This window comes from Egretta garzetta, unplaced genomic scaffold, assembly GCF_000687185.1.
Source record: "Egretta garzetta isolate BGI_Z169 unplaced genomic scaffold, ASM68718v1 scaffold188, whole genome shotgun sequence".
NCBI classification, from domain to species: Eukaryota; Metazoa; Chordata; class Aves; order Pelecaniformes; family Ardeidae; genus Egretta; species Egretta garzetta.
Genome location: NW_009260622.1, coordinates 4,500,886 through 4,528,455, shown reverse-complemented (window position 1 = coordinate 4,528,455; position 27,570 = coordinate 4,500,886). Strand labels below are relative to the sequence as shown.

General features: G+C 38.5%; 1 protein-coding gene across 1 annotated transcript in view; it reads right to left on the bottom strand.

Annotated features, from left to right (window-relative positions):
- DHX35 (DEAH-box helicase 35) overlaps positions 1 to 27,262 on the bottom strand; it is a 32,079-nt gene extending 4,817 nt beyond the window's left edge. The window contains exons 1-22 of the mRNA XM_035900846.1: positions 26,978 to 27,262; positions 26,597 to 26,753; positions 25,353 to 25,486; positions 24,894 to 24,986; positions 23,990 to 24,067; positions 21,635 to 21,739; positions 20,324 to 20,385; positions 19,617 to 19,686; positions 19,003 to 19,062; positions 16,948 to 17,060; positions 16,501 to 16,597; positions 15,252 to 15,410; positions 13,794 to 13,952; positions 13,517 to 13,520; positions 12,157 to 12,281; positions 11,322 to 11,376; positions 6,203 to 6,298; positions 5,703 to 5,797; positions 5,053 to 5,130; positions 3,435 to 3,564; positions 2,641 to 2,722; positions 2,029 to 2,100 (exon numbers count right to left, since the gene is read on the bottom strand). Coding sequence (XP_035756739.1) covers positions 2,029 to 2,100; positions 2,641 to 2,722; positions 3,435 to 3,564; positions 5,053 to 5,130; positions 5,703 to 5,797; positions 6,203 to 6,298; positions 11,322 to 11,376; positions 12,157 to 12,281; positions 13,517 to 13,520; positions 13,794 to 13,952; positions 15,252 to 15,410; positions 16,501 to 16,597; positions 16,948 to 17,060; positions 19,003 to 19,062; positions 19,617 to 19,686; positions 20,324 to 20,385; positions 21,635 to 21,739; positions 23,990 to 24,067; positions 24,894 to 24,986; positions 25,353 to 25,486; positions 26,597 to 26,753; positions 26,978 to 27,262 — 2,309 coding nt within the window. The remainder of the gene's footprint in view (positions 1 to 2,028; positions 2,101 to 2,640; positions 2,723 to 3,434; positions 3,565 to 5,052; positions 5,131 to 5,702; positions 5,798 to 6,202; positions 6,299 to 11,321; positions 11,377 to 12,156; positions 12,282 to 13,516; positions 13,521 to 13,793; positions 13,953 to 15,251; positions 15,411 to 16,500; positions 16,598 to 16,947; positions 17,061 to 19,002; positions 19,063 to 19,616; positions 19,687 to 20,323; positions 20,386 to 21,634; positions 21,740 to 23,989; positions 24,068 to 24,893; positions 24,987 to 25,352; positions 25,487 to 26,596; positions 26,754 to 26,977) is intronic.
- Positions 27,263 to 27,570: the final 308 nt, after the last annotated feature.

Below are 27,570 nucleotides of genomic sequence, written 5' to 3'. Positions count from 1 at the left end.
AACATTTAGACTGCCATTAAAAATGCCTTCACGTGCTACCAGGACATATGGATGCAAGGTATAAAAGAAAGAATATTTCTTATAATGGGGCCAAGGGGGACTCATAACAGATGCTTTGGAAAAGAGAAGATGAGTTACTCTGTGATATCATGAGGAAGGAAGTCAAAAGCACCAAATCCCTGGGCCCATAACAAGTAGGGCACAAATCACAGGATGACTATCCCTGGTGTCTTTCTGCAGACAAGCAAGATACGGATTAGAGGAATAAATCAGCTTTAACTACTGCCAGAACATCTCCTGATAAGAGATTTAGAAACAGACAGCCACGTGGACTCAATCCCTGCTGCCAGCACAAACACGTTGCCAGCATGAGCAGCCTATTTCTGAAGTTACCCTTCAGTAAGGAAAGCCAAGGAAGCACAAACCCACGAACTGAAGGGTTAGTCACCAAAACCATAAGTCATTATCTGCCTTCTATACACAAGAGAGCTGTAAACCCACAACGTTTGTGTTCTCTCATTAATTGGTATTTTGCTCTCAAAATCAAAGAGGAAAGAGTCCAAAATTCTCTTCTCTGCCAAATGCAGCCCGAGCCATACCAAGTAATACAACTGAAGAGAAATCTGAGGAAAACAAACAAGAATAAGTACACGTTTTATATACACCTGTAACAGACAGAGAACTGAAGCCCTCAGCATAGGCCTCATACAGAATGGATGCCCAGGCAGCAGTAGCAGTGACGCTGTTGTCCAACAAGCAGATCCGTGGCCTGGTGTGCAGTAAGTCAATTGTCACACAACACTCAGGTTGCTAAGGAAGTTAAACTCCTGTCTTATAGGATGCCATGTGCCAGCAGTGTCTTTAGGCTGGTGGTGGCAATACCACTTGGTCTTGGAAGACAGCTCTGTGCCTGTTCTGCAACACAGGGATCCAAAAAGAGATTTAAGCCAAGAATCAGTATTGCCGAACACTCCAGCAATACTGCTGCCACCAACAGCAAACAGGCTGTGAAGCAAAGAGCAGTCTTAAGGTTTTGCTGGTTAAGGCTTCCAGCTAGCTGTCTACAGTTCTGCTTTTCTATATGTCTGGAAGTGCCCAAGGCTGAGATGGAAGTACCATGCTGAGGGCTCATCATCTAAAAGCTGAGCCCTGGAGGAGGTGTGTGCTGGACCAAAGAATTCTTCCAATACTCCCCTATCACTAGACTTTCTTTCCGGATTAAATTCTTCTCAATTTATTCTTCTTACTGTCTGTCACTCTCCTGTAAGAGAGCTGGACTAATTTTTATTTTGTGAGCCAGTGTAATTGATGGCTAAGTTCCAATCAGTTACACTTCTGCAAATCCTACACAACAGGTGTAGGAGCCCAAATTCAAAGATAACAAACAGATGATAGTGGCCAAGTTTATCCCTCAAAGACTCAGTAACAGGCAAAGAAGGAGAAGAGTCCAAACACTTCAGGCTGATCATGCTGACCTGGTAGTTAGAAACATTTCTAATTGTTATTTTAGGATCTTTGACACACAAATGGAATTGTAATATCCCAGCTAATATGAAAGTAAGACCACTTCTTTCCTCAGTCTGCTAGGCAGCCATAACTTCTCTCAAACTTTCTGCATCAAGCATTTGACATGTATGCCATCCCCCAATTACTGCAGCACCTATTGGACAGGGCATTACTTACTAGGTTTAACAGAAGTATATTAATCCTACTTCTATCTAGGACAGAGACAACTCAGAGATAAATTTGCAGTGCAAAATTTGGTGCCTATTAAGAAAGGGTCACCTGACTCTGCTTTCCAACTTTTGCATGTTTTTTTGACAGTTAAATGTCTCTCTATTACCCTGATTTATTCAGATACTGCTTACAAAAAGATGCAAAGGAAATACCAATTGAGTTCTCTCTGCAGGAACCACGACCTTCTACATCTATTCCCCCACTGATGGAGAAAAGTCATTCATGAAGATCTACGGATGCTGAGAATGTCTTGTAAAGACCACAAAGCAAGTGAAAGCAGCTTTAACTTACCAGCGTGGAGGTTTCTCTGCATACAACACTGAAGTGGGGTGGATATGAAGTTCATGGTCATCACGGATAGTCCTTGAAACAAGACACTATTTCAGACTGTGCATCTATTTATTGCTTAACATTTGGTTCCTTTCATCCCCAGTAAGAATGTTTAATAAAAGGCAACAATAAAAGAGCCAGAGCAAATTAAAAACATTTGCATTTAATGAACGGGCTTTCAGACGAAACCAGGCTTAAATCTTGGCCAAAGTTCAATCTCCTAAAAGAGTTCTATATATATTAAATGAAAAAGTAACGTTTCAGGCTTTTATTCAGTGCACCGGAAGTGCTACAACAGAGACACTGTACTTGCTTGTATTAACACAAGCTAATTATTATTAGTAACAGCTTCCCACTATCAATAACTCTAATTATTTATATTTTCCAAAGAGAAGAGATAAACATTGAAGCAGTTTGAAGATACAAAACTTCAAATATTTAGTAAATCAAATACTACGTGTTTCTTATTGCAGGTGTTTAGAGAAGCATCTCTTTGTTGATTATACATAGACATATCCAGTCAAAGCAGCTTTTAAACTAAGCAACAGTTGTAATGAAGCTATACACATTTACCTGTAAGCTCCAGTAGAATGGAATTTAGCTGCGTTAGCAAAGAATCCAGAAACTATGCATCTCAAAACAGGATCTGGATCACCTGAAGAAAAGAATTTTTATGTAAAATGAGTCAATGGAATGGCAAAAATCCCTAAAATACCACTTAATCACCTCAAACAACTTTTCACACTGCATCAGGCTTTAAGAGCAAAGGCTTGAAGGCAGACAAACCCTGCAATCTCTTTTGACTTCAATTTCACAGCAAATCAAAATTACTACATAAAAAACTACAGCTACCACTTGTGTCTCCATGAAGAGAGTTTCACAGTCCTTAGAGCAACCTTGTGTGACAGCTAAGCATTGAAGTCTGATTTTGCAGAGCAGTTCAGTGGTGAGAACTAGACATGGCACCCACGCCAATGCACCACTGCTAGAAATCAGATCCCAATGACTGTACATCATTTTGAACATACCAGAAAAACGGCTTTTTGAAAAGTCAAGAGAGGGAATGGGGTGACCTATTTATGGCTCTTGGTAAATCAGTCCATTAAATATATAGTCAATGGTGATAATCTCCTGCTGGAAAACTTAACTAATGAAGACTGGACTAAACATTAATTGTAATCAATTGTAAAAATGGGCTAAAATGCTCTTCTACAGTCATTTTTAGGAAAAAAATTTGGGGTTAATCAACATTATTTTTAGGCCAGGGAGAAAACACTTCAAAGGTGACAAGAAAAGCAGGAAGTAGACTGGCAAATTGGAGACTACCTTTGATATGTACTGGACAACACTTTAAGAAAAATTTTCACCTTCACTGGACTTCTTTGGCACTTTAAAGCGGACAAGAAGCTTTTTCAGCTGTTCTCGTACAACAGAAGCTCTAACAAGCCCTTTGTAGTTCAGAAAGTGTTCCTGACACCACTGAGAGCTCTTGCTGTGCTGTATGGTGAGAAGAATAGAAAAAATTACAGTGAAATATCATGAGCAAAAGAAAAACCAATCCCTTTTGGATCCCATAGTCTTGTTCTGTTTTCTTCTGCCTCCTACAACATATCTATTGTAGTTTTCCCTGAAAATTACCTGTTTACATAGTAGCTAACAAGGGTATATAACACCAGTAACTACAAAACATGTTTCAAATAACATCTAAATAGCAGCAGAACAAATTCCATGGGGTATTTTCAAACAGATGTGCTTCATTTCTTCATATGTGGTGAAAGAGAATAGCATCAGTCATTCCATTCTCACAAACACATCATATAATAAGCAAGTGTGTTTTCAATCTTGAAATGTAAACAACCTTCTTTGTAAACTGTTTACCGGTCTTTTCTATGCAAAGAACTATTTCTCCAGAAGCCAGCACCTACTCCAAAAGCCTCTGCATTTAGCTGTTTCTAAGTGAATTAGGCAGATATAAAATTTAAACGGCAAAATTCAGTTGGTGCCCGACTGATTGCTTTGGGGTTGGGGAGAAGGAAGTCATCTTTTAAACACTTGAGTGGTTATACTGCCTCAACTCAACACTGCTGCAAATATAGTATTACAGAAGTGCTTGATACCATACTTCTCCCAAATAGGTATAGCACTTCAAAACCATTAAGTAAAACTTCAGCTTAGAGAAGCATTAAGACTGGTGTTAAAACTGAGGGTAAACACATAAGGTCAATGAAAAAAGATGATATTTTAAAAAAAGAGGCAATTTAAAAAAAAAAAGACTGCTAGACTTAGATGCTGTTTATCATCAGTAAAACTCAGATACATCTATAGAAAAGATGAGAGAATATGAATTTCATTTGGAATTTAGATATCTGTTTTTCCCTGGCCCTTTCAAAAATCCCAGTCTCCTTGAAAATACAGTTGTCTACCCATAAGACTTCCATGCTTATTCCCCTTAATCACATAAACCATTGACCAAGTCTGAGACTAAGATTGGACCTAGCCGCAGCTAGACTCCTCTCTGCAAAGAAGTTTAGAAAGCAAGGGGGTCTACTCTGAACTCAAGGGGAGGGTCCTTCTTATTCTCTGCATTCATGGTCTCTCCGTGAATCATTTTAACTCAAGTGTAACTTAGTTTCCCTTTGTGTACTTCATCCATGCAGTAATGGAGTGAACCTTGTCGTCTTCAAACCTTTAACTAAGTCGCTGTTTTCATTAATTCTGTCGAATCATTTTGTTAATCGGCTGACAATTGAGTTCTATTAAAATATCCCAATCCTATGATTTGCTGTAAAGGCACAAAGAAATTCTAAACTGCTACTAAATCAAAATTGTGTAAAGTCACTCATTTGTGTACACACTTGTGTACACTTTCACAATTGTCTAAGTCCTCAGCTTTGAGGATGCAATATCCAGAACTTCCAGAATCAGAACTGAAGACCTCAAGTTCTTCCCATTCCTGCAATTCCACATACACTTGAACTGACTTACTTTGACAAAGGCTTCATAAACATTAAGCATAGTGAGATGATCACCTTCTTCCACAGCAAACTTTCTGTGTTGCCTGGCCTGGAGAAGAAGAAATGTATTTTTTTTATAGGCATTGATTTTTGCAAAAATCATGCCCAATACGCTCAGTTCCCATCATCTGTGTACTTCCTGGTAACTATCAAAACTCTTACCATATAGGGTAGTTCCTCTAGACAACAGCAATATTTTACTAGCCCACCTATATTCAGGAGCCCCCAAAATCCTAGAGGAATGCATTAAAATTAGGCTCCTGCTACCTATTAAGAATTTCCTACATCCCAATACTTTTTTTTTTTGTTCCTCCTGAAAGGAGGTAGTGTTTGGGGAGGTTTGATTTTTTTGTTTCCTTTTTTTTCCCCCCACAAACCCTTATGCTGACCAATACTGGTTTAAAACCCTGTATGTTTCTGGTTCTCAGAAGGAAACTTTTAACACTGGTAAAGGACTCCAAGGTTCCCCCTGTTACTCAGTTTCTTCTTTTACCTATAACCAATAGGTACTGTTTCATTTTCATACAAACCTGCTGTCTGTAATGGCTATCAATAACATACTTGGCAGAAATCCAGAAATGTGGAACTAACAAAAAGAAAATGAGGCACAATGGAACTTACAGCCTGAGCTTTTTGATTTGGAGGGATCACAAATATGTTTTGAATCTGCATCATGGCAGCAATTGTCAAAATCTCCTGGGAGCAGCCAAAATTTCCTGGGGAGTAAGTGCAGAAATTCAGTAAAGGAAAGACTTCTTCCATTCAACTTATCCCCATACAGAATAAAGAGGAAAAGAAGCAGAGTATATTTTTATAGCATATGAAACCAAAATACCTGAACTCCTGGATTTTTTTTTTTTTAGTATAACAGCAAATGTTTTTAAAGCAAAACTTAAGGCAAATGTGTTAGACTTATTAATTAGCGTCTTAAATGTGTTAGACTTATTATTTGAGAGGTCCATGAGTTTAACCAATTCTTTTCACTAAACACCTTATTAAGATGAAGTATACAGTTTGTTTCAAGCTGAGCAAATGTCTAATACTACACTATAATCACTAGAGGCAATATCCTCTACTCAGCACAGGACTGTGAAAAAAACAACTGATTTTTTTTCTCCTACCTGATTCCAGAAGCATCTTTGCAAACATAGGATTCAAAGGAAATTCTGCTATTCTCATTCCAAGAGGCTCTGTTAAACGGCAGTGCATATCCAAGCCTACAGCACATTAATAAAAGTAGCTGTGATACATGCAGAAGTAGCACAGAAAGTCTTGTTTAGGAATTTAATGTGTACTGAAAAGCAGTATCAAGAGCTAAAATATAGCAAATATGCCTAAGAATTGCTGATGTATATTAAACTAAGTTTAAAGGTGCTCCTTAATATCCATCTACTTTCCTACGGGTCACTGGTATTATTTTTTTGGTTTTTTAACATACTTGAACACACAAGTTTCTTCATTTTGACCAAGTTCCATTGCTACCGCCAGCGATTTAGAAAACCTGCAGTCAAAGCCAATGCAATGGCCAGAGTGTCTATTAGCTGTTAGACTCATGCATCTCCTTTTTAAGTACTTTTCTGTTCATGGTGACGGGAAGCAGGAGTCATAATAAGAATTAAAAAGAGAGTAGGGTGTCATTTTGCTGCATCACATTAGCTTAGGTCAAGGAGAAAAATTATTTAACTTCAATACAGTCTAAACTAGAGATGTAGAGCTGATGAAGATCCTCTACAGTTTAGTCTGCCTCACACATCAATAACTCAACTGTCAGCCATGTTCCAGCTGTAACCTTTTTACTGGAGATGGTGCAGGAGGTAGGCATGACCACTTGCTTTTCGATTCCCAGTTATCACCGAGCAACCCTGCACTTTTACCATTTTAGTTGTATGCTTCCTACAGTCAAACACCTGCAGTAAGGTTTACCCATGCAAACAACCAGGGCATATGCTAATCGAGAGCACTATGCTGGAATTTCAGGGAACAATTTAAATGGAAAAGCATTTCCTTTGCAAGAGAACATAGAAAATAGACTTGAAAAAAGAATACAGACACAGGAAACAATATGGAGAAAAGAGCTCGCTAAGAAAGTCAGCAAAGAGCGAGAACTGAATGAGAAAACTGCAAGTAAGCCAAGTTGTATGAGGTACAGCAAAGAGGCAGAGCGCAAGAGAAAAGCTACACGAAGAGGGACTAACAAGAGCCCAATAATAGGACTTTGGAGTACTACAGATTGCATAAATAACCACAGCAGAGTGGAGCAAGGAAACACAACTGTGGCCCATGCATTATATAAACATATTATTTGTCAAACTGTGTGGTGGCAAAAAAACAACAGTTGTAATTCAGCTGCGTTTCACAAAGAAAAGCAAAACCACAAATCAAGTCAAGGAATGAGATCTCCTATAACTCATGTCAGCATATTTAAAACCGCAGATACCGCTATCAAGTGTTTACATTCCTTTATTATTTGATATGCTATCTTCTCATTTATGATAATGTAGTAATTCACCCACCACACCCCTACACTGTTCAACAAAACCTAACAGGCATTTCACATAATGTCACAGTATTTTCCCCAGAAAGAGGTACAAAAGGCAGCTTATCTGAAACAATGAAGTAATATATTTAAACACAAAGTCACGGAAACTGCAAAAACTAAGGTATGACAGCTTTCATTTGACCAGTGCAATACAAGAATTTTAAGTGCTACCACAATTAATAGCTTAGAATATGCTGTCTTTCATCTACAGAAAGAAAACTGCATTCCTAAGTAGGAAAAAGAAGAAATTACCATCCTTTTCACTTTCTACAGGTGCATCAAGCCAAAATCCTTTGGCTTCTGCTGAATCCTACAAATCTCAATGCAATTTTTGCATGGATATATATACAGCTTATGCACAGATGTCTTTGTAGCAGTAAGCCTGAATATACACAAAAGGCCTGCAATGGATACTGGTTTGGAATAGGGAAAAGTTTCCTTAAAATAATCTTGGAAGCAATCACTGTGTGTATATATATATATATATATATGAAGTTGGAGATCTTAGAAAAAGATACTGCAAAGATTTTTATTGAACATGCTCAGGAGAGATTATTCAAGTACTGCGGCACTAAAAAGTTTCAAGTAACAACCACTAGTATGTTATGGGCCGAGGGATTAAAACACGTTTTTAATCCTAGGTAGAATGGTTGTTTCTGATAGGTGGCGACTTACAAACAAATCTGCAAGAAAATCTTGGATCTGAAATAAAGCTAAAAATAAAGCCACTTTTTACCTGCTTATTTACCTCCTAAATTATGCTTAAAAACAAACTCCAACTGACAACTCAGACTTTCAAAGGGGCATCAAAGGAGAAGGCTGAGAAGAGATACTTGTGATGCAATCAGTTTGCATCACATAATCTGTCTAAAAACAGCGCTGTGTTTATTCAACAGAACTATCTCAACCTTAAGAGCGTCTGCTCTGCTCTGTTGGCACCGCATTGGCACAATAGGGTCCTGACCCTAAACTACACACTTGCATACTATTACAATGCAAATGATGAAATACATGTTCATACTTGCATAAGAGAAATTTGATCCTTACTGCACCTGTAAACACTTGGGTAGCTTCACCTCTGGAACGTCTATAAAATCTCTATAATAAACCACCTAAAGCCTTAAACTTCGGCAAAAAAAGAGTGGATCCATATATCACACACACTTGCACACACATTTCTTTCCATCTTAAACACCATCATCAGCAATTCTCTGCTGTGCTACAAAAGCTGGGCAGCCAAGAGAGTAACAGCTCTGTACTTTTCTGTGAAGCTACCATGAACATAACACTTTCACCAAAACATCAAACAGCTAATCAGTGAGTTTATTGACCTTTGCTCCCCATTTCCCTAAGGTGCCTTTGGCTGTGAATTCATCCTTGCAACATGCTTCTGAACCACTGTGAAGGTCCTTGTTCCAAGTTTGAAAAGGTTGCCAAGAACCATGTGCCTTAAGTGAAACCCTCCTTTGCAAGATGGAACTGAATCAGCGCAGAGCAAAATCGCAGCCAAGCAGAGTTACAGCTCCATGAGAATAAGAAGAGAGGAGACTGCCACAAGTTACAACACAGCATTTGCAAGTGATGTAAAAACAGCCACAAACCTCTGGAAGCTTCCAAAACTTACACAATCTCCTTTACACTACCTATTCCTCATGTTTATATTATGGAGCAAATATTGTTAACTTTGAATTAACTACAAACGCTGAGTTAAACAGAGTTTCATTTTGATTACTTGTTCTTGTGTCAAGTTTCTGTTTTGTTTAAGTTTGTTTCTTTCAAAAAGATTAAATAGCTGTCAAAAACACCAACAACATAACAGTTCTTCCTATAAACAAAATCAGACAGCATACATTCCACTCACCACAACAAAAAGGAATTGAAAACTGTGTATAAAAATATTACTACAGTGTGATTTGAGTGTTATAGGTATCCAACAGTGGCATAATGAATAAAACCAAAACTAACACATTTAGAATCATAGAATATCTCAAGTTGGAAGGGACCCACCCCTAAGGATCGAGTCCAACCCCCTGCTCCTCACAGGCCTACTTAAAACTAAACCATATGACTAAGACCATTGTTCAAAGTCTCTACTGAATTTAAGAACAAGCTGTGATTAGTAATTCAGAGAACATAATAAAAAAATATATTCTATTAAGTAGCTAAATAGTAGAAAAGTTCTTTGAATTATGGTCTCAGGGTCTGTTAGACCAGCTTTTTCTTCTTTTCATTAGAAGTTTGTGCAGATCTGTTAATTTGTCCACAACCAGAAAGTTCCATACTAGTTTTAACTAGAGCAGCCTCTCTTTGCGAGCTGCATGCAAACAAGCTCCTATGCATTTAGAAGCACGAGAAGCAAGCAGGCTGTGCACTGAAACACAGGCACCAAGTGTAAGAAACATAGTTCCAATTCATCCAGGAGGAAATGTGCTGCCTTTAGGAATGATATGGGGTTTTTTTTAGCGATTGCATCATGTATTCACAGCTAATAGAGACAGAACAGTTTGACTTTCTACAGGTTTGAACTTTTGTCGCAGCTGCAGGACCAACACCACTAACATCAATAGCACTACGCTGCTTAAGGTGTAGCCTTTTAGCCATAAGACACACTACGTTCAGAGCAGAGACACAGACTAGAACTAATTTTTTACATTATAAAGAATAGATTAGCTCTTAATAACTTTTGTAAGTCATACCTTCAAAATAGTATCAATGACAAGGTCTGAAAACTAACATGTGACACTTGCTTTGCTAAGCCATAGGGAAGCACACTCTCTATCGGGTTTAATTCTAGCATCCAGTGACTGGCCTCTCCCAAACTCAAGCATCAGATTTTACTTACATTGTTTAGGCAGAGCTCCTGCACACACACTAAGATCAGATAATGAATGTAACAAGCAAACAGAAAAATTTAAAATAGATGCACTATGCTTTTTAAAGTCTGACCAAGGAATAAACAAAGCAACAATTATGTTAAGCCTGCTAAATTCTAGGTTATTGCAATCAGTCTGATCGTGAAAGAGATGTCAAACCTTTACTTCCAACATTTTTGTTTATACTTGCAAGTGCTACATGTTTCCATCACTGGCACAGTAACACAAAACAAAAGATCAGCACACTAAGAGCTTGAGTATCTAACAACTTATCTAATCGGATGCAGGTAAATTTAGTGTCTAGCTCATGTACTGGTCTAATTAGCGTCCAAACTCTGTTTTTATCTTCATACCACTCCATAAGGACTGAAGAACACAAACAGAGGATCTGCCCAAGAGAATCAAGCCAACACCCTCACCCTGTTCCTAGCAAGGACAAATAGCTGGTTCCTCCCATGAAGGTGCAAGGAAATACACACAAGATAGCTATAAAATACGCATTTGCCCAATCTAAACAGTTAAATTCTAGTTTATACTCTATGCAACAGATTTCTGGTTCCTCCCAAAAAGTTATGGCTGCCTTTTGCTTGCTTACCTGTCTGAAATAACCAGAGGAAAAGAAAGTAAATTCAGAGGAGACTGAGGTACACTTTAACACACCAACAAAAAGCTTCCACCAGTCAAGGCTGTGTTTTCTCTTTCTCAAAGCACAGTTCTCAAATGCAAGTTTGATTAACATCGATCCAATCACCAAGTCCAAATTAACTTTTTTTTTTCTCACAACTCCTGTAACATAACTATAAATTAAGCAAAGCATAATATTCTCACCTCCTAAAGCATACAGCAATTCTAAAGCTTGCACCATTGACTGTGCAGGAGGTGGCTGTGAAGAAAAAATGCGCATTGTTTAAAGTTATCATCACAGAACACATGAGTTGTCACAAAAATTCTTAGATCTTCCTCTTTTGCAAAATTCTTAAGTTCTAACTATCTACCTTTCTACTTACGCAAAATGAAGAAAGAGCTCTCGGACTCTTCCCTTCAGCTGACCACCAGTGCTCCCAGTCAAAACCATCTCAACAGGCTCAGCATCATCACTGTGATGCTCTCAAGATCCGAGCTAGAAAAGGCATACTTGCTTTGTCCAACAGTGATGCCAGCGGTGATCAGAACAGTTACTTAACTTTCTCTTCTAATGCTACCATGTTAGTTTCTCACATCAATACAAGAGTAGCTAGAAACTTTACAGACAAATCTAAAAATTGGTACTGCTCTTTTTAACAAGACAGACAAGCACAGGTTTAGTTCTATAGATACCATTTTTTTTTCCCTTTTCCTTCATAAATTCAGTGCAAAGGGACTACAGTTCCAGTTCTGCAGAATCTCAGAGTTTGTCTTTCTAGGCCTTTCTCAACTTCTCAATACTGCTAACAGCAAACTCTAGAATACAAACAGTCATTGTTTCCCAGTTGTCACACACATTACTTGCACTAGTTGATTCCCAAAAACATACTTTGCTGCCCGATAGCAGACTGCGAGTTATGCTTTCCAAATTAACAGGGCAATGGCTACTGATTAATGGTTCTGTGGGTTGTCAACAAGTCCTCTAGTGATCTTTCTTCACACTAAGGAAAGATGACAGACTTTACAGCCTAGGACTCACCGAAAGAAAGGGGAACCTGAGCACATTGTCAATTCCTAAAGCCTTCAGCTGCAAAATGACAGGCGCAAGGTTACTGCGTTGCATCTCAGGAACAGTGGACTTGGGCAGCTTCTCAAAGTCCTCTTCTGTTGTGGGAGAAAATAAATCAATTTGGGACAGAGTTTCAACTCCTACTGTATGCAGTCAACATGATAGAATCGTACCCATATCAAGTTAAAATTATTGAGTATGAATACTTAACAGGTGTTAAAAGAACTTTAAGTCAAAGATTATCTTTCTCCAATTACTATATTTTAAGATACTTTAAATAGAAAATTCAATGAGTTTGGCTACATTTCTGATTCTGTAGTTGACCCACCTACATTTCTATTTGAAATGTGGTTAAGTTCTTCACAGAAATGCTTTATTTCTCTTCTGTTTAATATTTTTAATCAGAAAACAACAGGTAGTGTGCAATACTACAAAAAAACATTTTTTCTAAAGAAGGGACAAGGAAAAGTTCAAAACCAGCATGCTTTCTGTATAAAAATACTATTTTTAGTAATTATTCAAACTAAATGAGTTTTTAAGAAGTATATTTAAAATAACGACTAAGGATTGAAAACCAATTTATTTAGCAATGCCTTTTATAAAGCACAATCACTATAAAGTCTAAGTCTAGAAAAATACTTTTCTCTACCTTTGTCCATTCAGTGCACTTTAAGGGGGACTTTTCTTAATGTTTCTTAACGCACCCATTAGGCCAGCTCTTGGGCACACAAAAATAACAGGTGTAGTCATGGTTTCTCCAGTGAAATACTCAAAAAGCTATGTAAGCTTGGTATATTGTTCATCAGACATTCACCCTTGATTCTTCACTGGTCACAAAAGTTTAGAGAATAAATCATGCCTTTGTTTAACACGGCAACTGCTGGCAAGCGCACACACATTTTAAAAGATATGCTTGATCTCTCTAAGTCTCAAAGCTCCGGTAAAATTAGAGGGAACCTGAGGCACATAAGCAATGGCAGTGCTCAACTGCAAAGCCTTTTCTTGTTAAACAGCCAATAACCGACACAGATTGCAGCTTTCTGAACACTGCTAGGTGGCCAACAGATTTATTTGTAACAGTAATTTTTGTACAGTGCCAGAATCATTGATTCACAAGATGTATTTGGGGTTGGCACCTATTGCTATGTAAAAGGAGCCACAAAAAGAAGTTTTCCCTCAGTTTTCTGAAGGATTTCCGGAGTCCTTTATTAGACGCACAGCCTAAAGGAGACTTTAGTCACAGAAGAGAGCATATAGGTGGGTATTATAAATTGAAGCAACTGCTCAGAAACCAAAATCATTAAAAAAATAAACTTCTTAGTAGACTCACCACTCTATGAGTTGCATTAACATTACAGGCTTGCAATTGCTAACAATCTCATAGTACCTACCCTGCTCAATTTGTGTTTCTGATTCATAAAGAGATTCAGTTTCCAATGCTTAGCACATACGAACAATGTATCTCTAAACAAGCCAGAGGAATAACGAAGGGAAATGTCTATCTCTCACTGAAAGAAAAAAACAGTTTTGTTTCCCTTAATCTAACACTAAAACCACTGTAAACTAAAATGGAAGTCACACCAGCAAGTTCACCTTCCCTATCCTGCTCTCTGATTAGCTGAAGCTTTAGATACTGGTACCACCACAAGGCATTCAATGGCTGTTTTGGGGTTATAGGCCCGAAGCTTCACAAAACCACAATCAATTACAAACGCAATTCCGTGAACTGTGATGGAGGTCTCAGCAACGTTGGTGGCTACTATCACCTACAGATACAGACGCAATGAGGATACTGTGTGAACTCCCCAATCTTAATTACACTATCAAGCCCCAGCATCAGTGCACCAGGATGCCAATACAAGCCACGTGAAAGATCTCAGATGTGACGGCTCCAGTAAACACACTCTAGAGCACAAAAGGATACAGTACATGCAGCAGAAGGAGCTGTCAGCTCGAAATAAGCCCAGTTTTTACAGCTTCACAACCACTTTCTCATTCAAATTTATTCTCTCTTCATAAAAAAAAAAAAAAAAAAAACAAAACTTTGCAGTGTTTGCAGAGAAAAATATTGTCAGTGTTTACGAAGAAAAACATTAACTGATTAAATCAAGTGTTCTTCTGTAGCAAACTAAAAATATTTTCTTTCTGCTTCTCAGTTATGTTGAGCTGTTACTTCTAACACTGGAGGCAGGGAATAGGAGGGGAACAGAGATGATTAAGCTTTCCATGTTCAGTATTCCTGCAGAGATACACTTATATATACGTCCCAAAATACTCAAAAATAATTGTTCCCAGATGACAGAGGGAAATTTAATCCTTATTTCACCTGAAATTAAAAAATTAAATCTTGGAAGTTAATTGACTAATGGCATATCCTCAAGAGAAAAGTATTTACACTCAATGTTCTCCAATACCAGACAAACAATCTTAGTTGTTAGACTCCAGCAGGCAAAAGAATTATAACAAGTCACCCCTGTGCAATGCTGTCAGTTTATCTCAGCCCCAACACAGGCTCTGCCTAGGCAGAAAGCACTAATCATGACCAATTACATAGTTCTGTAACATTAAATATCCGAACAAGACTTGCAGAAGTCAAAGTTTTTTTCTACTAAAACCAAGCAAGTTTTAACTTGTTTCTCAGGTGAAAATACAGCACTTACACTGTGAAGTCCTCTACTTTTACCTGGTTTTGTTTCTTTTTGTGGTCTAAGTATTTATGGCTGTTTTCCATTACAGTAATGGAAAAATTAGTGACAGAGTGGGTAAGGAGCTGCAACTGGACATAGACAAACACAAGGCTGTATGAAGACTTTTAAAAATTGATAATTTGATGAGACAGACAGGAGAGTTAGAACTGACATGTCTAAGACTGAAGATGAAAAGGAAAGCCAGACAACATGTTCTTGTTTTATAGTCTAAAAACTGCCAGGCAGTGTTAGGAGATGCAGAAATCTCCCTCAGTAAGCATTTGCAATAGTCTCATGATGTGAACCTGATACATACAATCTGTGCAATGCAGACACCCTTCTGGGTGGTAGAAATTGAGACATACATAACAGCCTTACCTTCCTGACGCTGTGAGAAACTCTCTCAAACACTTTCATTTGCTCAGGGGAAGGCAGCCCAGCATACATGGGGAGAACACGGAGGTGCTTCTTCATTCCAGTGCGAGAAAGGGCCCGAGCCTGTTCTATGAGCATAGAAACAACAGTCTCCACTTCCTCCTAGAGCCAGAGCAAGGCAGGGAGCCGAATGAGAGAGGTTTCCCTTTCATATCACATAGCTGTCACTTATATGCAAAAAATGCACCAAAATAATCCCAATATAATTTTATTTGTTCAAACTCCAGGCTCTTTTGACTAGCTCCCTTAGTTTTGTAATATTCTTAAATAAATTGCTATTCATAATAAATATATATGTAAATACTTATGTTCATTGTTATTTGAGACAATGTCAAAAACACCTGAGAAAAATCACCAGGGAAGGACTGAACAAAGTTCAGGAGGAAGCAGGCATGTTTTCCCCTATATCTCAACTTATGAGAGCAAAATGGGAGGCCAATTTATTTTGACTGTGCAGAACGCTGTGGGTCTTCATTATGAATGACACAGCAACAGTAATAATACTTATTGCTCAACTCCACATTTAATCTTAGAGATAACTGTGGCATCTCGCTCTTAAACACAGGCCACAAAGTGTTCAGACACTGCCTTGTCAGATACCCAATTCACCCTTTCAAAGTCAAATCAAAAATGGGGATGAGGAATATATTCTGAAAATATGCAAGATGTTACTGAAGCTCTTCAAGGTAGCTCCTCACTGGAAGAATTATAACCTACTTTCCATTTACTGTTCTCAGCTGCAAAGTGAGCTGACAGGTATAAATAGAGCAGAAGAGACTCGTAAATTTTTGTCTTACAGTAATTTGTTTTTCTGTAAAAGACTTCACATGTTAAGCCTAACAAATGTAAATTCCATTTGCCTTAACTATTAATGATGACTCACTGCAAACTTTGTAGGTGTGACTAGCACCAAAAAACCCCACATACTGTTCCACTTGTCAACAAGGCCAAAAGCATACAGCATTAAATGAGAAAAACTATCATCCATCACTAGCTTTGATAGATCCAGACCATAATTGTATTTTCTAAAATCTTTCAGACTGGCTTAATTCTGCTCCCATCAATGCAGAAATATTTGTCATCTTTAATGAGATTAAAGGAAGCACAAGCTAAAGAAAGCAGAAGACCGAGGCAGCTTCGGAAAGCCCACAATACAGCTCTGTAAAGCAAAAAAAATTGCTTATGTCTATACCTGGCCAGTTAAAAATGCCAGTATATCACCATCATTCTCCATCTGGTGAATTTTCATTGCAGTTTCCACAGTTGATTTTATATAGTCTGGAACGGGACTACAGGGAAAGAAAATAGCAGAGACATCAGCAGAAAAATAGGTACAGGCTCCTCACTTCCATAAGGAACAAATAGAGAGGTAGCTTTTGGACACCATACATCAGCCATATCACACTCGAGTCATGATGCATCCTTGGGAAACAGCCTTCAGCAATTAACTTGTTTCCTTTACACCACAGTAAACTTAAAAACATGTCTGCTCCTATAAGCAATATCCAAATGTTTCCCAAATGGAACATTACATGTCCTTTACCATTGGTCTGGGAATTTCTGAGCTCTAACCTAACAAAATGATGCCACAGCTGCACACTCTCCTAATCACCACTGACAAGATCAAACAGGAACACACCTTTGTATGTAAAAGATGTCCACTGGAAACGTTCTCCCCGCGACAGTAAGGATCACACTGGTATCTTTGCTGGGGTCACCGGTATCATTTTGATTAAAGAAATCCCTGAATTTCTACATTAAAATAAAAGCAAACACTTTCAGTTTGATACTTCAAAGAACTGAGGGAGAAACTTAAAGACATGAAGAGGTTAAGTTACTACTGCTTCGATGTGGGTTGGTTTGTTTTTGTTTTTTCCCCCATAAATTTGACAGTGCCAATTTAAGAATTTTAAAGTTTTATTTTGTTGCCTTCTATTCTGTCCAGGGTTCAGGAATTTAGCACAAATACACTGTCTGCCACGTTTATTACTTTGAGAAGAGAGGTACAATTAATTAGATCAGTTGATATAGTTGGAAAAAGCAGATATATAAGCTTTCCATTGGATCTGTAACAGTAGCAAAGTGAAAGCTAGGAACTTAGAAGTGATTGGTTCTAGAAGTTTTGGGCTGGGCTTGCATATTCTCATCCATTTTCGGATGAGTAAGCAAATTTTACAGATCTTACTGAACACCAAGATCTCACTTTGTAAAAGCAGAAGTAGGCTGATTTATGTAAGTTTTTGATTTATGCAAGACACCATCATAAATTTAGATTTATTGCCATGAAGTATTTTAGATACATAATAGCAAAAGAATGAACGTTCAGAACCCAAATAATCCAAGATACCATAAGCTTTCTCTATTTAAATAAATGTGTCATACTAATAATTTTGTTCCCATTAGCTTGCAGTTAATGTAAAAATAAGTTATTTGAAATGTGTAATTTCTGACAGTTAAAATTTTGCAAAGGCAAAGTATCATAATGTTATCCAATATAATGTACAGAATACGCAGTAGTGGAAGTACTGCCGAAGCACAGCATATTATCAAGATTTATGGCATATCACATTTGTCACTAGAGGAAATCTCAGCACACCTACATCTTCAGTGCTACATACAAGCTCTCACCACCACGTCTCATGAAGGACACAGCGGAGTTAGGAAAAGTACAGAGAAAAGCAATGAACATGATAAAGGAGATGGAGCAGCTGCCTCATGAGGAGAAGCTGAACAGACTGGGGCTCTGCTTGGGGAGCAGAAGGTTGAGAAGACACGCAGCTGAGGTTTACAGAATCAAAGATGACAGATAAATAAAACTGGTTTGGGTTTTTTTTTAATGTTTTTTTGTTTTGTTGGGTTTTTTTTAAATTAAATCCCACACTACTAGAACTAGGAGGTCCTTGATGAAACTAGCAGGTTTAAAAGAAATTAAATAAAGTACTTCATTATATAGCAGGTGGCAAACTTCTGAAAATTGCTCTCACATGATGTCCTGAAGACTTACAGCTTCATCAAGCATATTCAAAGACAAATTAACAAACAGCAGGTCCATAAACACATACAAACACTGCAGATGCTGATGCAGCTCAAAGAGAACAGACCCACAGCAGGTGGATGGGCTCATATGCCCTCCCTAAACAGCATCTCCTATTGCTGCTGCTGCTACAGACAGAACACCAGACTGAATGAAACACTGCTCTCATCCAGGAGAGTGTTTCTTCTGCTCCTACTCAAAATTAAATTAACTGCATTTTTTATTATGTTACATACGTTTCCACAGGCCACAAGTCAATCAGGGAACTAGTGAGATCTCACTGAAAATAAATCTACTCATTTGTCACTTATTTTTACTCAGGAACACAGAGCTAAACCAATGTCTCTTACTAGAATAGATTAAGCCAAGAGAACATCTTTTTACACAATACCAATAGGAGGAAAAAAGGCATAAACATATGAAAAGCAGATTCATATTTAAATTCACTTCCAAAAAAGCTTGCTAATACAAAATGAAAACCAAGCACAGCAACCTAACTACAGCAGATTTTTTTCCTGCACTCCTTTCACTCTTCTTCACCACTCGAACAGCAGTAATGCTTCACAAGAAGCAAGCAGCACAGAGGATGAGCTGTATATAAATAGAAGTGGAGCTGCCACCTAAGGTCACTTCATTTCAAACCAAATCTGTGAGCTATACCTCTGCATCCAAGGTGGCTGAAGCCACAATCAGTCGGAGATCCCCACGCTTCTTTTGAACCTAGGATAGAGACCAAGAACATCCAGAGTAAAAACTATTTTCTGAGATATAGGCTAGAACCAAGTTTTAGAGCATCCAGATTACCCATAACTTTAAAAATACTTTGATACTACAAGACAGCTGATAAACTGAAGCACCTGTATCACCCCATAGCCTAACAACCTGATGACTGTTTGGAGTTTTATATATTCATTTTAAGGGCATTTAATCTGTAATCATTACAGCTTACTCTTAATTTCTGGTGGGAGGCAGATCTTTCATAGGTTGAAAGTCAGCAATAACCCCCTATCAGATCACTTCATATGATCAGCAGCAGCAGAATGAAGACTACCTTTTTGCTAATTGAGAAATTTCAGCATTGGGGGAGGAAATAAATGATCCTGAGTGTCAGATATCTAAAGTAAATAGTTGGGTATGTACAATAAGCTGCAGGATAAACAAGGAACTAGAAATCACCCTCTCTCAAATGGGTTCACTAATCAGCCATCAGGATCAGAAGTTTAATGAAAAGGATGAAAATGAAAACAGGTATAGAGAACATTAAAAAAATTAACCTTTTTTAGTAACCCAATGGCAATATCTGTATAAAGAGTCCTTTCATGGGCTTCATCCAGCATAAGCACACTGTGAACAAAGCAGAAAGATAAGATTTCAGAAACGGTTTGATTGACACTAGAATCAGTATCTTCCTGGCGTCTAGAAATACCATTATTTGACATCTGCTGCTGGACCATTACTGTTTACATCCACTTAGAAAACTGTGGAAGTTAAAAAAAAGCACACCAATGAAGTGGGGACAAAAACATAGAAAACATCACATGGTACATACATACTGTTCTTTATTCAATTAGCTTTTGGAAATGGGTTGAAAGAAAAAGGTCTATCTTAACTGTACTCTGTAGGTTTTCTAGATACCAGAATAGCCTGCATTTGTTGACGATTTTCTTTACAATGCTAATCAAATAAAAAGAAAAAGTTAACACTAGTAAATGAAACGATTCAGACTCCATGAGGCCCATTTACCTTTTGTTCCAAAACCATAGCACCAAATCCTGCCAGGTTTGGGGTTGCAATGATCAATTGATTTTCTAACAGTCTTTACAACATAAAGAAGTCAAACTCCTAAAATAGTTTTCATATCTTTTGGTATTTAACTTATAATAACCACACCTTGGTCTAAAAAAAAAAAAAAAAAAAAAAAAAAAAATGCAGTTGCTTACCAAATTACACTTCAGCAAGCACTCATTCCATTTTTCCTTACCTGTATCTTGTTAATAAAGGATCAGCCATCATCTCCCTCACGAGCATACCATCAGTTAGAAACTAAAAGCAAATGCAAAGAAAAATGTAAAAAACACCCTAAAAGGTAGCCTTGATTACCCATGTGATTTTTAAAGATGACTTCCTAAGCTTTTGACTAATTTTTTTCTTGCCTTTAATTTTCTAATCATCTATTAAATAGATCTATTTTCAGCTATGGAAGCCAAACACGTATTTCTGAGTGCTAGCCCAGAGATAAGCAGAGTGATTGTTTTTTAATCAGTATTGATTTTTAAATTAGTTCTTTTTGTATTGAAAAAAAAAAAAACAGATTGGCAGCACTGGAACATGGCAATAGAAATTTCTTCACTCTTGTCTGCAACATGGCTAAATCTGCTCTACCAATAACATGCTGTGTGTCAATCCAGACTTGACCCTCTCAGAGTAGGCTACTTAATATCTATCACACATTTCTGATCAAAACACAAACAATATTTCAACAAAATGAACATTTTAATTTAATACTCTCTTCCTACTAGCCAGTGGAAACCCACGAGCTTTATGTAGCCATCAAACAGTAGTTTGACCTGGACTCCTTGAACTAGGCAAGAACTGGTGTGCAAAGTAAAAACCTCTGAATTTCCAACTCAAAATGATTAATCATCACATTAAAAAAAAAAAAAAAATTTCAGCTGCATTTAATGAACAAACATCTACACTTCTTTCACTTTAAAAGGGCTACTAGTCTCAGAAAAAAAATCAAGTAAATTGTCTCATTCATCATCATTGCTATTTCAGCATAACTAAAGCAAACTCTTGTCTGTACCAACACAAGCAACATTAATATCGCTCACAGCACTAAAGAACAGCTGCAAAGTTGCTATTTAATCCACATCAAAATACTCTTAGTTAGCCTACTCATCTTATGTTTTATCTGCACTTTCAATCAAACCCTATTTTTAGGGTGGTGAGGATACTTCAGCTGTGATTCACTGCAGCTTTTCACTATGACTTCGCATGACGTATCAGGTCACACTAGCACTGTACCAGTATCTGGCCATACCTACCTTGAAAATCTCCTTTAATTTTAAAATGGTGCCCGCCAAACTAGCAGAATAGAACATGTACTGGTTTTATTAAGGTCTGGATAGCCACAGACATTTCAAGCACACTTTTGGGGTACCCACCTGGAAAATTGAAATGCTATCTATTCTCTTTACTGAGCATCACAAGGTTCTCACTAATTTTGCACAGGTACCTGAAGAGTTTCAGCTAACCCTTTCAGAGTAACCACACACTGTTCATGTTTCACCTTAATTCTTGTAGCTTGTGGATCTGTGCAGTCATCAAACCGAATACAATATCCAACTTCATGCCCCAGCACTGCACCTCTTTCATCAGCAACTCGGCCTGCAACCTGAGAAAAGAAATTCTTATAAACAAGAGACAGCTCACGGCACACTTTTTCATCGTATCATTATTTTGTCCATAGAGAATTGGCATTAAAACAGGAACAGAGCTAGGATTACTTGTTCTCATTCAAACACAAAATTCTGTTCAACATAACAGTGCGTGCTGAACATACAAGTTGTAAATAGTTTTAAAATGTTTTAGTGTAACTTAATAAATCTGTTTCATGCTGCTTCTACTCAGGGAAGCTACAGAGGTACGTTTCTGTGATAAGTACTCTGACAGACCTACAAAGGCAGCCACTCAACCAGTCACAATGCTGGGGGGAAGAACCACCTACCAGCAATTGTGGGAGTGCAATTTAAGAACATCATTGGCATGCAAAAAAGGAAGGACTACAGGTATATGGCACACAGAAAAAAGTTACCAGTTAAGCTGATGTGTCCCTGAACTTACTCCATTTTTTTAAAAAATAAAGATGCCACTGTACGTTTCATTAACACAGAATCTTCTATCCAGAAAACAGAAACTGGCAGAATAACTACAAGAAGCAACAATTTTTGGAACACTACTACCCTGGACCAGTTTTAAGCCAATAGCTCCTTTAGTTAAAAATCTCAAGCTATTCAGGCTTACTCTACAGAATATTAGGTATTATCAGGCCATGGTTTCCACAAGTTACAGAGACATTTAATAGCTAAAGGCACAATAAAACTCCAAAATACATACATTAGTTCTAGTAGAATTCCAAGAGCAAGCTACTTTCAGTCATTTGAGTGACATTCTAAACCATGCTGACAGGCAGTGAATTCATGATTTCAATCTTATCACTCCATCACTTTCAGCCCAAGCAGTCAGGATAATAGTCAGTCTGGGTAATGCAAGCAGAAGTTCAGGAATTTCTAAACTATGCCTTATGCCTCTGCAACTCCCTATCTTTACTTCTGACAACTCCCATACTCTAGATGGGAAAGCAGATAAGAACACCTATTAAAACAAAAGATTACTTTCAGTTCAAGACAAAGCAATAAATTGTCAACTATTATCTCTCATGTCCCTGCAACAAGCCATACAGTCCAGGCAGTTTGCAGCAACATTCTTGAAGAAAAATCCTACTGTGTCTATATACTAAGCCCTAAAGGAGCAATCTTTTTATTTCAGGCTTAAAAATAACGTGTTAAGACATCAAAGGGAAGAGAAGTAAGTTTGTAATGAGAAATCACTGCAGTATACACAGCATCTCCTGTAGAACTGTGCATTGTCAGCTGGATGTCCTATGAAGGAGAAAAGGGAGGACACTGCAGGCAGACTGCCCAAAGCACAAGATGCAGATCACTGCTAGGGACTGTTTCCTTAACCATGCTGGATCTGGTCAAAGAATACTGGATGAGATGAAACAGCAGGTTGCACAGCTGCTCAGTCTACTACATTTTTACCAGAGGCATAAGCTGATTTGTTGCAGGTACAGTTTAATACATTATAAAGAACAGGCAAAATGAGGGTTACAAAATGGCACCTCAGTTTTCTATATGAAAAGAATGTTGCATCAGAAACTTCAGCCCACCAAGTCAGTATCTGGCAGCAGTTATGAAGACAAAGAGCGCTGATGCTTTCTGTGCAGACCATAACCAAAGAGTACAAGTTGTTGCCCTCAGCATCTCCTCTTCTTCCTCCCATACATCCAGCTGATGCTATGCTTTCCTAGACATACTATGTATACGAAAAGATTAAAACTGTTTCTTCTTTTCCCCAACACTCTTGCAAAGGGAAACAAATAAAAAAAAAACCACAACCATAAAAAAAAAAAAAAAGCCACAGAAAAAACGTTTGAGAAAACTAGCTATGAGTTGCCAGAAAGAGGTACACAGCCTCTTCCTTCTTCCACTGGCTATGTTACTACACACAGACTTACAGCACTACTTTATTTTGTGAAAGAAGCTAAGGGTCACACAAGCACAGTTCTAGTCCAGAGTCAATCACAGCTCAACCCTGCGCAGCCCTAACTTCCGTACACAGTTCTGCTGATACTACTCAATTTTATTTCAAAGCTTCTACATCTGCAATTCTGGACTTGGAATCTTTGTCAAGACCCACTAATCAGGTTGAATTCAGCATATAGTACCAGCAATTCTGTGAGGAAGATAAGCAGAAACATCTATTCATTCAGGAGCTCATGCAGTTGTGATTCCTGCTATTCAGCAAAACTGGAGGTTATAATGACAACAAACTGGGAAAACATGGCTGTGGAAAAACTCACCGAAACAGCAGCAACCCGACGAGGCTGCGTCACTCCGACAACTCTTCCTTCGGCTGTCCAGCCGGCTTCTGCTAGGTACTGCAAACAAATATTGAGGATAAGAAATGAATTGGTCATGCTGTGATTACAGCAAGGTGTTAGCTCTCCACATTATGTGCTTTTTCTGGTTCTGACACTACTTGATGCATGACTTTATGGAAATCAGTTACTTAGAGATTTTGTGCATTATTAATCTCACCATTAAAACTGATATAGTACAATATCTACTTCCTAAGCACACAAGGTTTCAAAAAGGGTCTAAGAGCTGTCCTTTGGGTCTCCAGTATTTTTGAACTACTTCATTTTTTTCTCCTCTTTCCATTATTTTATAACCCCTTTAAGAAAAAAAGCTAAACAGCACACATCCTGCACTCACACTGAAGCAGATAACCTTCACCATTAGTCTGCATGTTTTTAAGTTAAAATCAAGAACAAACTTTGAAACCTTCTCAGACTTTTTCCATTCCTGTCACAAAAGAAAAAATTTTACAAAACCATAAAACTATACAATATTCCAAAAATGTCCAAGTACCTTTTTTCGTTCTTAAAAATGTATTCTCAACAAAATTTTAAACATTATTCTGATAGAGTAATAAACACCTATTATAGCACAGTGACTACTATTTGTACTAGCATAAACTTATTTGTTGTGTGTGGTCCTTTGCTGTAGTGGAAGAAGGTTTTATATTTCAGATATACTGGCTCCTGCTACCTAATATGAAGCCTTATCATTTCCCTTTTTGGTCATATACATGAGCACAGGTGAATTCCATTCTCACAGTGTAGTTCTGGGTTGCTAGTTTAGCATTCATGTAAAATCCCCTGAAGGAATACCTGATTTTTACCAAGTTAAACGGACACTTACTTGTGGAATCTGCGTTGATTTCCCACAACCTGTTTCCCCAACAATCACCAGAGTTTGATAGTTCTCCACGAGATAAAGTATGTGATTTCTTAGCTGAAAGATGACATTTAAGTATGAAAAACAGATGTGTGCAAAAATAAGAAAATAATTAAAATTATTTACATATCTAACAGACACGGTAAATTCATTTTACATGGAGTTTACTGCCAAAAGCTAAACAGTTCTTTAAAATCCACAAATGACATGCACAACATATAGTAATGAACATAAAAATACAAAGCCTGGAAAACTGTCAGTAATAGTTGTCAAACAGGACAATCAATTCCAACAAATAAAGAGAACAAGGTCATACAATTATTGGTTTAGGTTGTAAAGTGATTCTATACTGCTCTTTCAAAAAAAGACATAGGAGCCAGACATCATGCAACAGATTTAATATACCAAAAAGAACTTCTGTACCTTAAAAACAGGCAGCTTTTGTCTTTGCTGTTCAATAGAAAGGGAAGCATAAGGATTATAGATGACAGTTATGCCACTACTCTCAGCAGGACTCTGTCTCTCCTCTGAAACACTGACGCCAGGACCTTCCGTGCCTAGATGACACAAGTTAAAATTAACTGGAAGATTACACTTCTGCCTAATGTATCACAGTACAACCAAAATAAGTATGTTCCTTACAAGGAAGAATCATAGGTAACAGCATAGATCAAAAGACTAATTTTTTTGTGAAAACAATCAAAATATTAACTAACAGTACACACTCAGAAATTCCTTCAAATGAAATGTGTCTCCTAAAAAAACTAATGTAAATAAGTACTCAAAATTTTAAAAGAAGATAAAGAAGGAAAAAAACATATATGAAAAATACGCAGCAAAATCTTGGGAATTTTCTTCTTTTTCTGTGCAACAGTTCAGATATATCTTTGATACCTTTCTCAGAAGTATGGCCATGGATTTTAAGCCAGCCAGTCAGACATGTAACAGAACTTCCCTTGACTAACATCAGTTGTAGAAACATTCAGCCTTGCCTGCTGATGAGGTGTGCCACTCGCTTCAGATCTGAATTTACCTCAATAACTGAAACTTGGTTTATTCCTGATGCAGGTTAACATAAAACTAGTGACAACCAAAAACGCTGAATCATGCAAGTGTACTAGAAACAAAACCTCATCTCAACAACAGAAGGTATCACCTCCAGCTGCAGAGTCAACCGGGAAAGTCTGAGAGCAAAGAGAAGGATTCTCCTGTTCTGTAGGATTTGTTTGTTTGGGCTTTTCCCACTTTTTCCACTGTTTAAAACCAGCTAGTCCCTACTCAAAGCTGCCAAGCAAGTTTTAAAGCAAATTGATCCACTCTTAAGAGTGATTAACAATGATTCCAATAACTATTCACTCTCCAGGACAAATAAGGAATTAAGACCCAGGGACTTGAATACCTGGATCTTGACAAATCAACGAAGTTAAGAGATATTGCTACTCATCACCCACTGATTTTCTTTCACAGCATTTTCTAGGTTACTTTTCTAATACACAACTGTCAATATATTACTATATATATACTGTATATACACACATACTGCTATAATATTCAAATGATTAAGAAGCTGTTTGCTAAATTAATCTTGACTCTGGAACAGCTTTGCAAACCACAGCATACCACAACACAGTGGTCAATTTAAAAAAAGTTACCAAACTCAGACCCACCAAGCTCTCCTTTCCGATAAGCAAATGGGAGGATATGTAACCGCCCGAAGCCCAAGGGCGCAATCACAGAGGACACAGAGCACAGGGGAGGCTGGAGCGACCTCTGGAGACCTTCTAAGTCCAACACCCCGCTTACCACAGGGTCAATGACAGCGGGCTGCTCAGGTCCTCGTTCAGTCGGGTTGGAGACCCCACAACCTGCTCGACTTCTTATTCCAGAACCTGATCACTCCCACACAGAAAAGGCTTTTCTCATGTTTAAGTCGGCTTTCTCATGTTTCAGCTTGTGCTCATTGCCTCTTGTACTGTCAGGAGGCACTACCAAGAAGAGTCTGGCTCCATCTTCTCTACACCCCCCCCCCCCATCAGGCATTTATATACATCAAAAAGGTCCTTCTGAGACTCCTCTTCTCTAGGCTGCCCAGTCCCAGCTCCCTCAGCCTCCCCTTGCATGTCGCATGCTCCAATCTCTCGGTCAGCTTCACGGCCCTTCACTCTGCGGACCTGCTTCAGCAAGTCCATGGCTTCCTGGCGCTGAGAAGCCCACAGATGGCCGCCGATACGGCCTTCGCAGTGCTGAGGCGAAGGATCACCTCCCTCGGCCCAGCAGCAACACTCTGCCTCGCGCCGCCCGCGATGGGGGTGACCTTTGCTGCCAGGGCTCATCGAGGGCTCTCGCTCGCCCTGTTGCCCGCAGGACCCCAGGGTCCCCTCAGCTCTGCTGAGCTGCTCTCCCCGGTGCGCGGCACCTGGGGTTGCTCCCCCTCAGGGGCAGGACTTCGCACCTCCCTGCGATAAACCCCGCGGGGTTCCCCTGCGCGTTTCTCCAGCCCGTCGAGGCCCCCCGAGGGGCAGCACGCCCACCCGGCGACCCAGCCACCCCCGGTACCGGGCAGCGCCCGGCTGGAGTCACAGAGGCCTCGCCGCCCCCCCGGCCCCGGCGGCGGAGGGGCAGGGCGCTTCTCCCCTGCCCG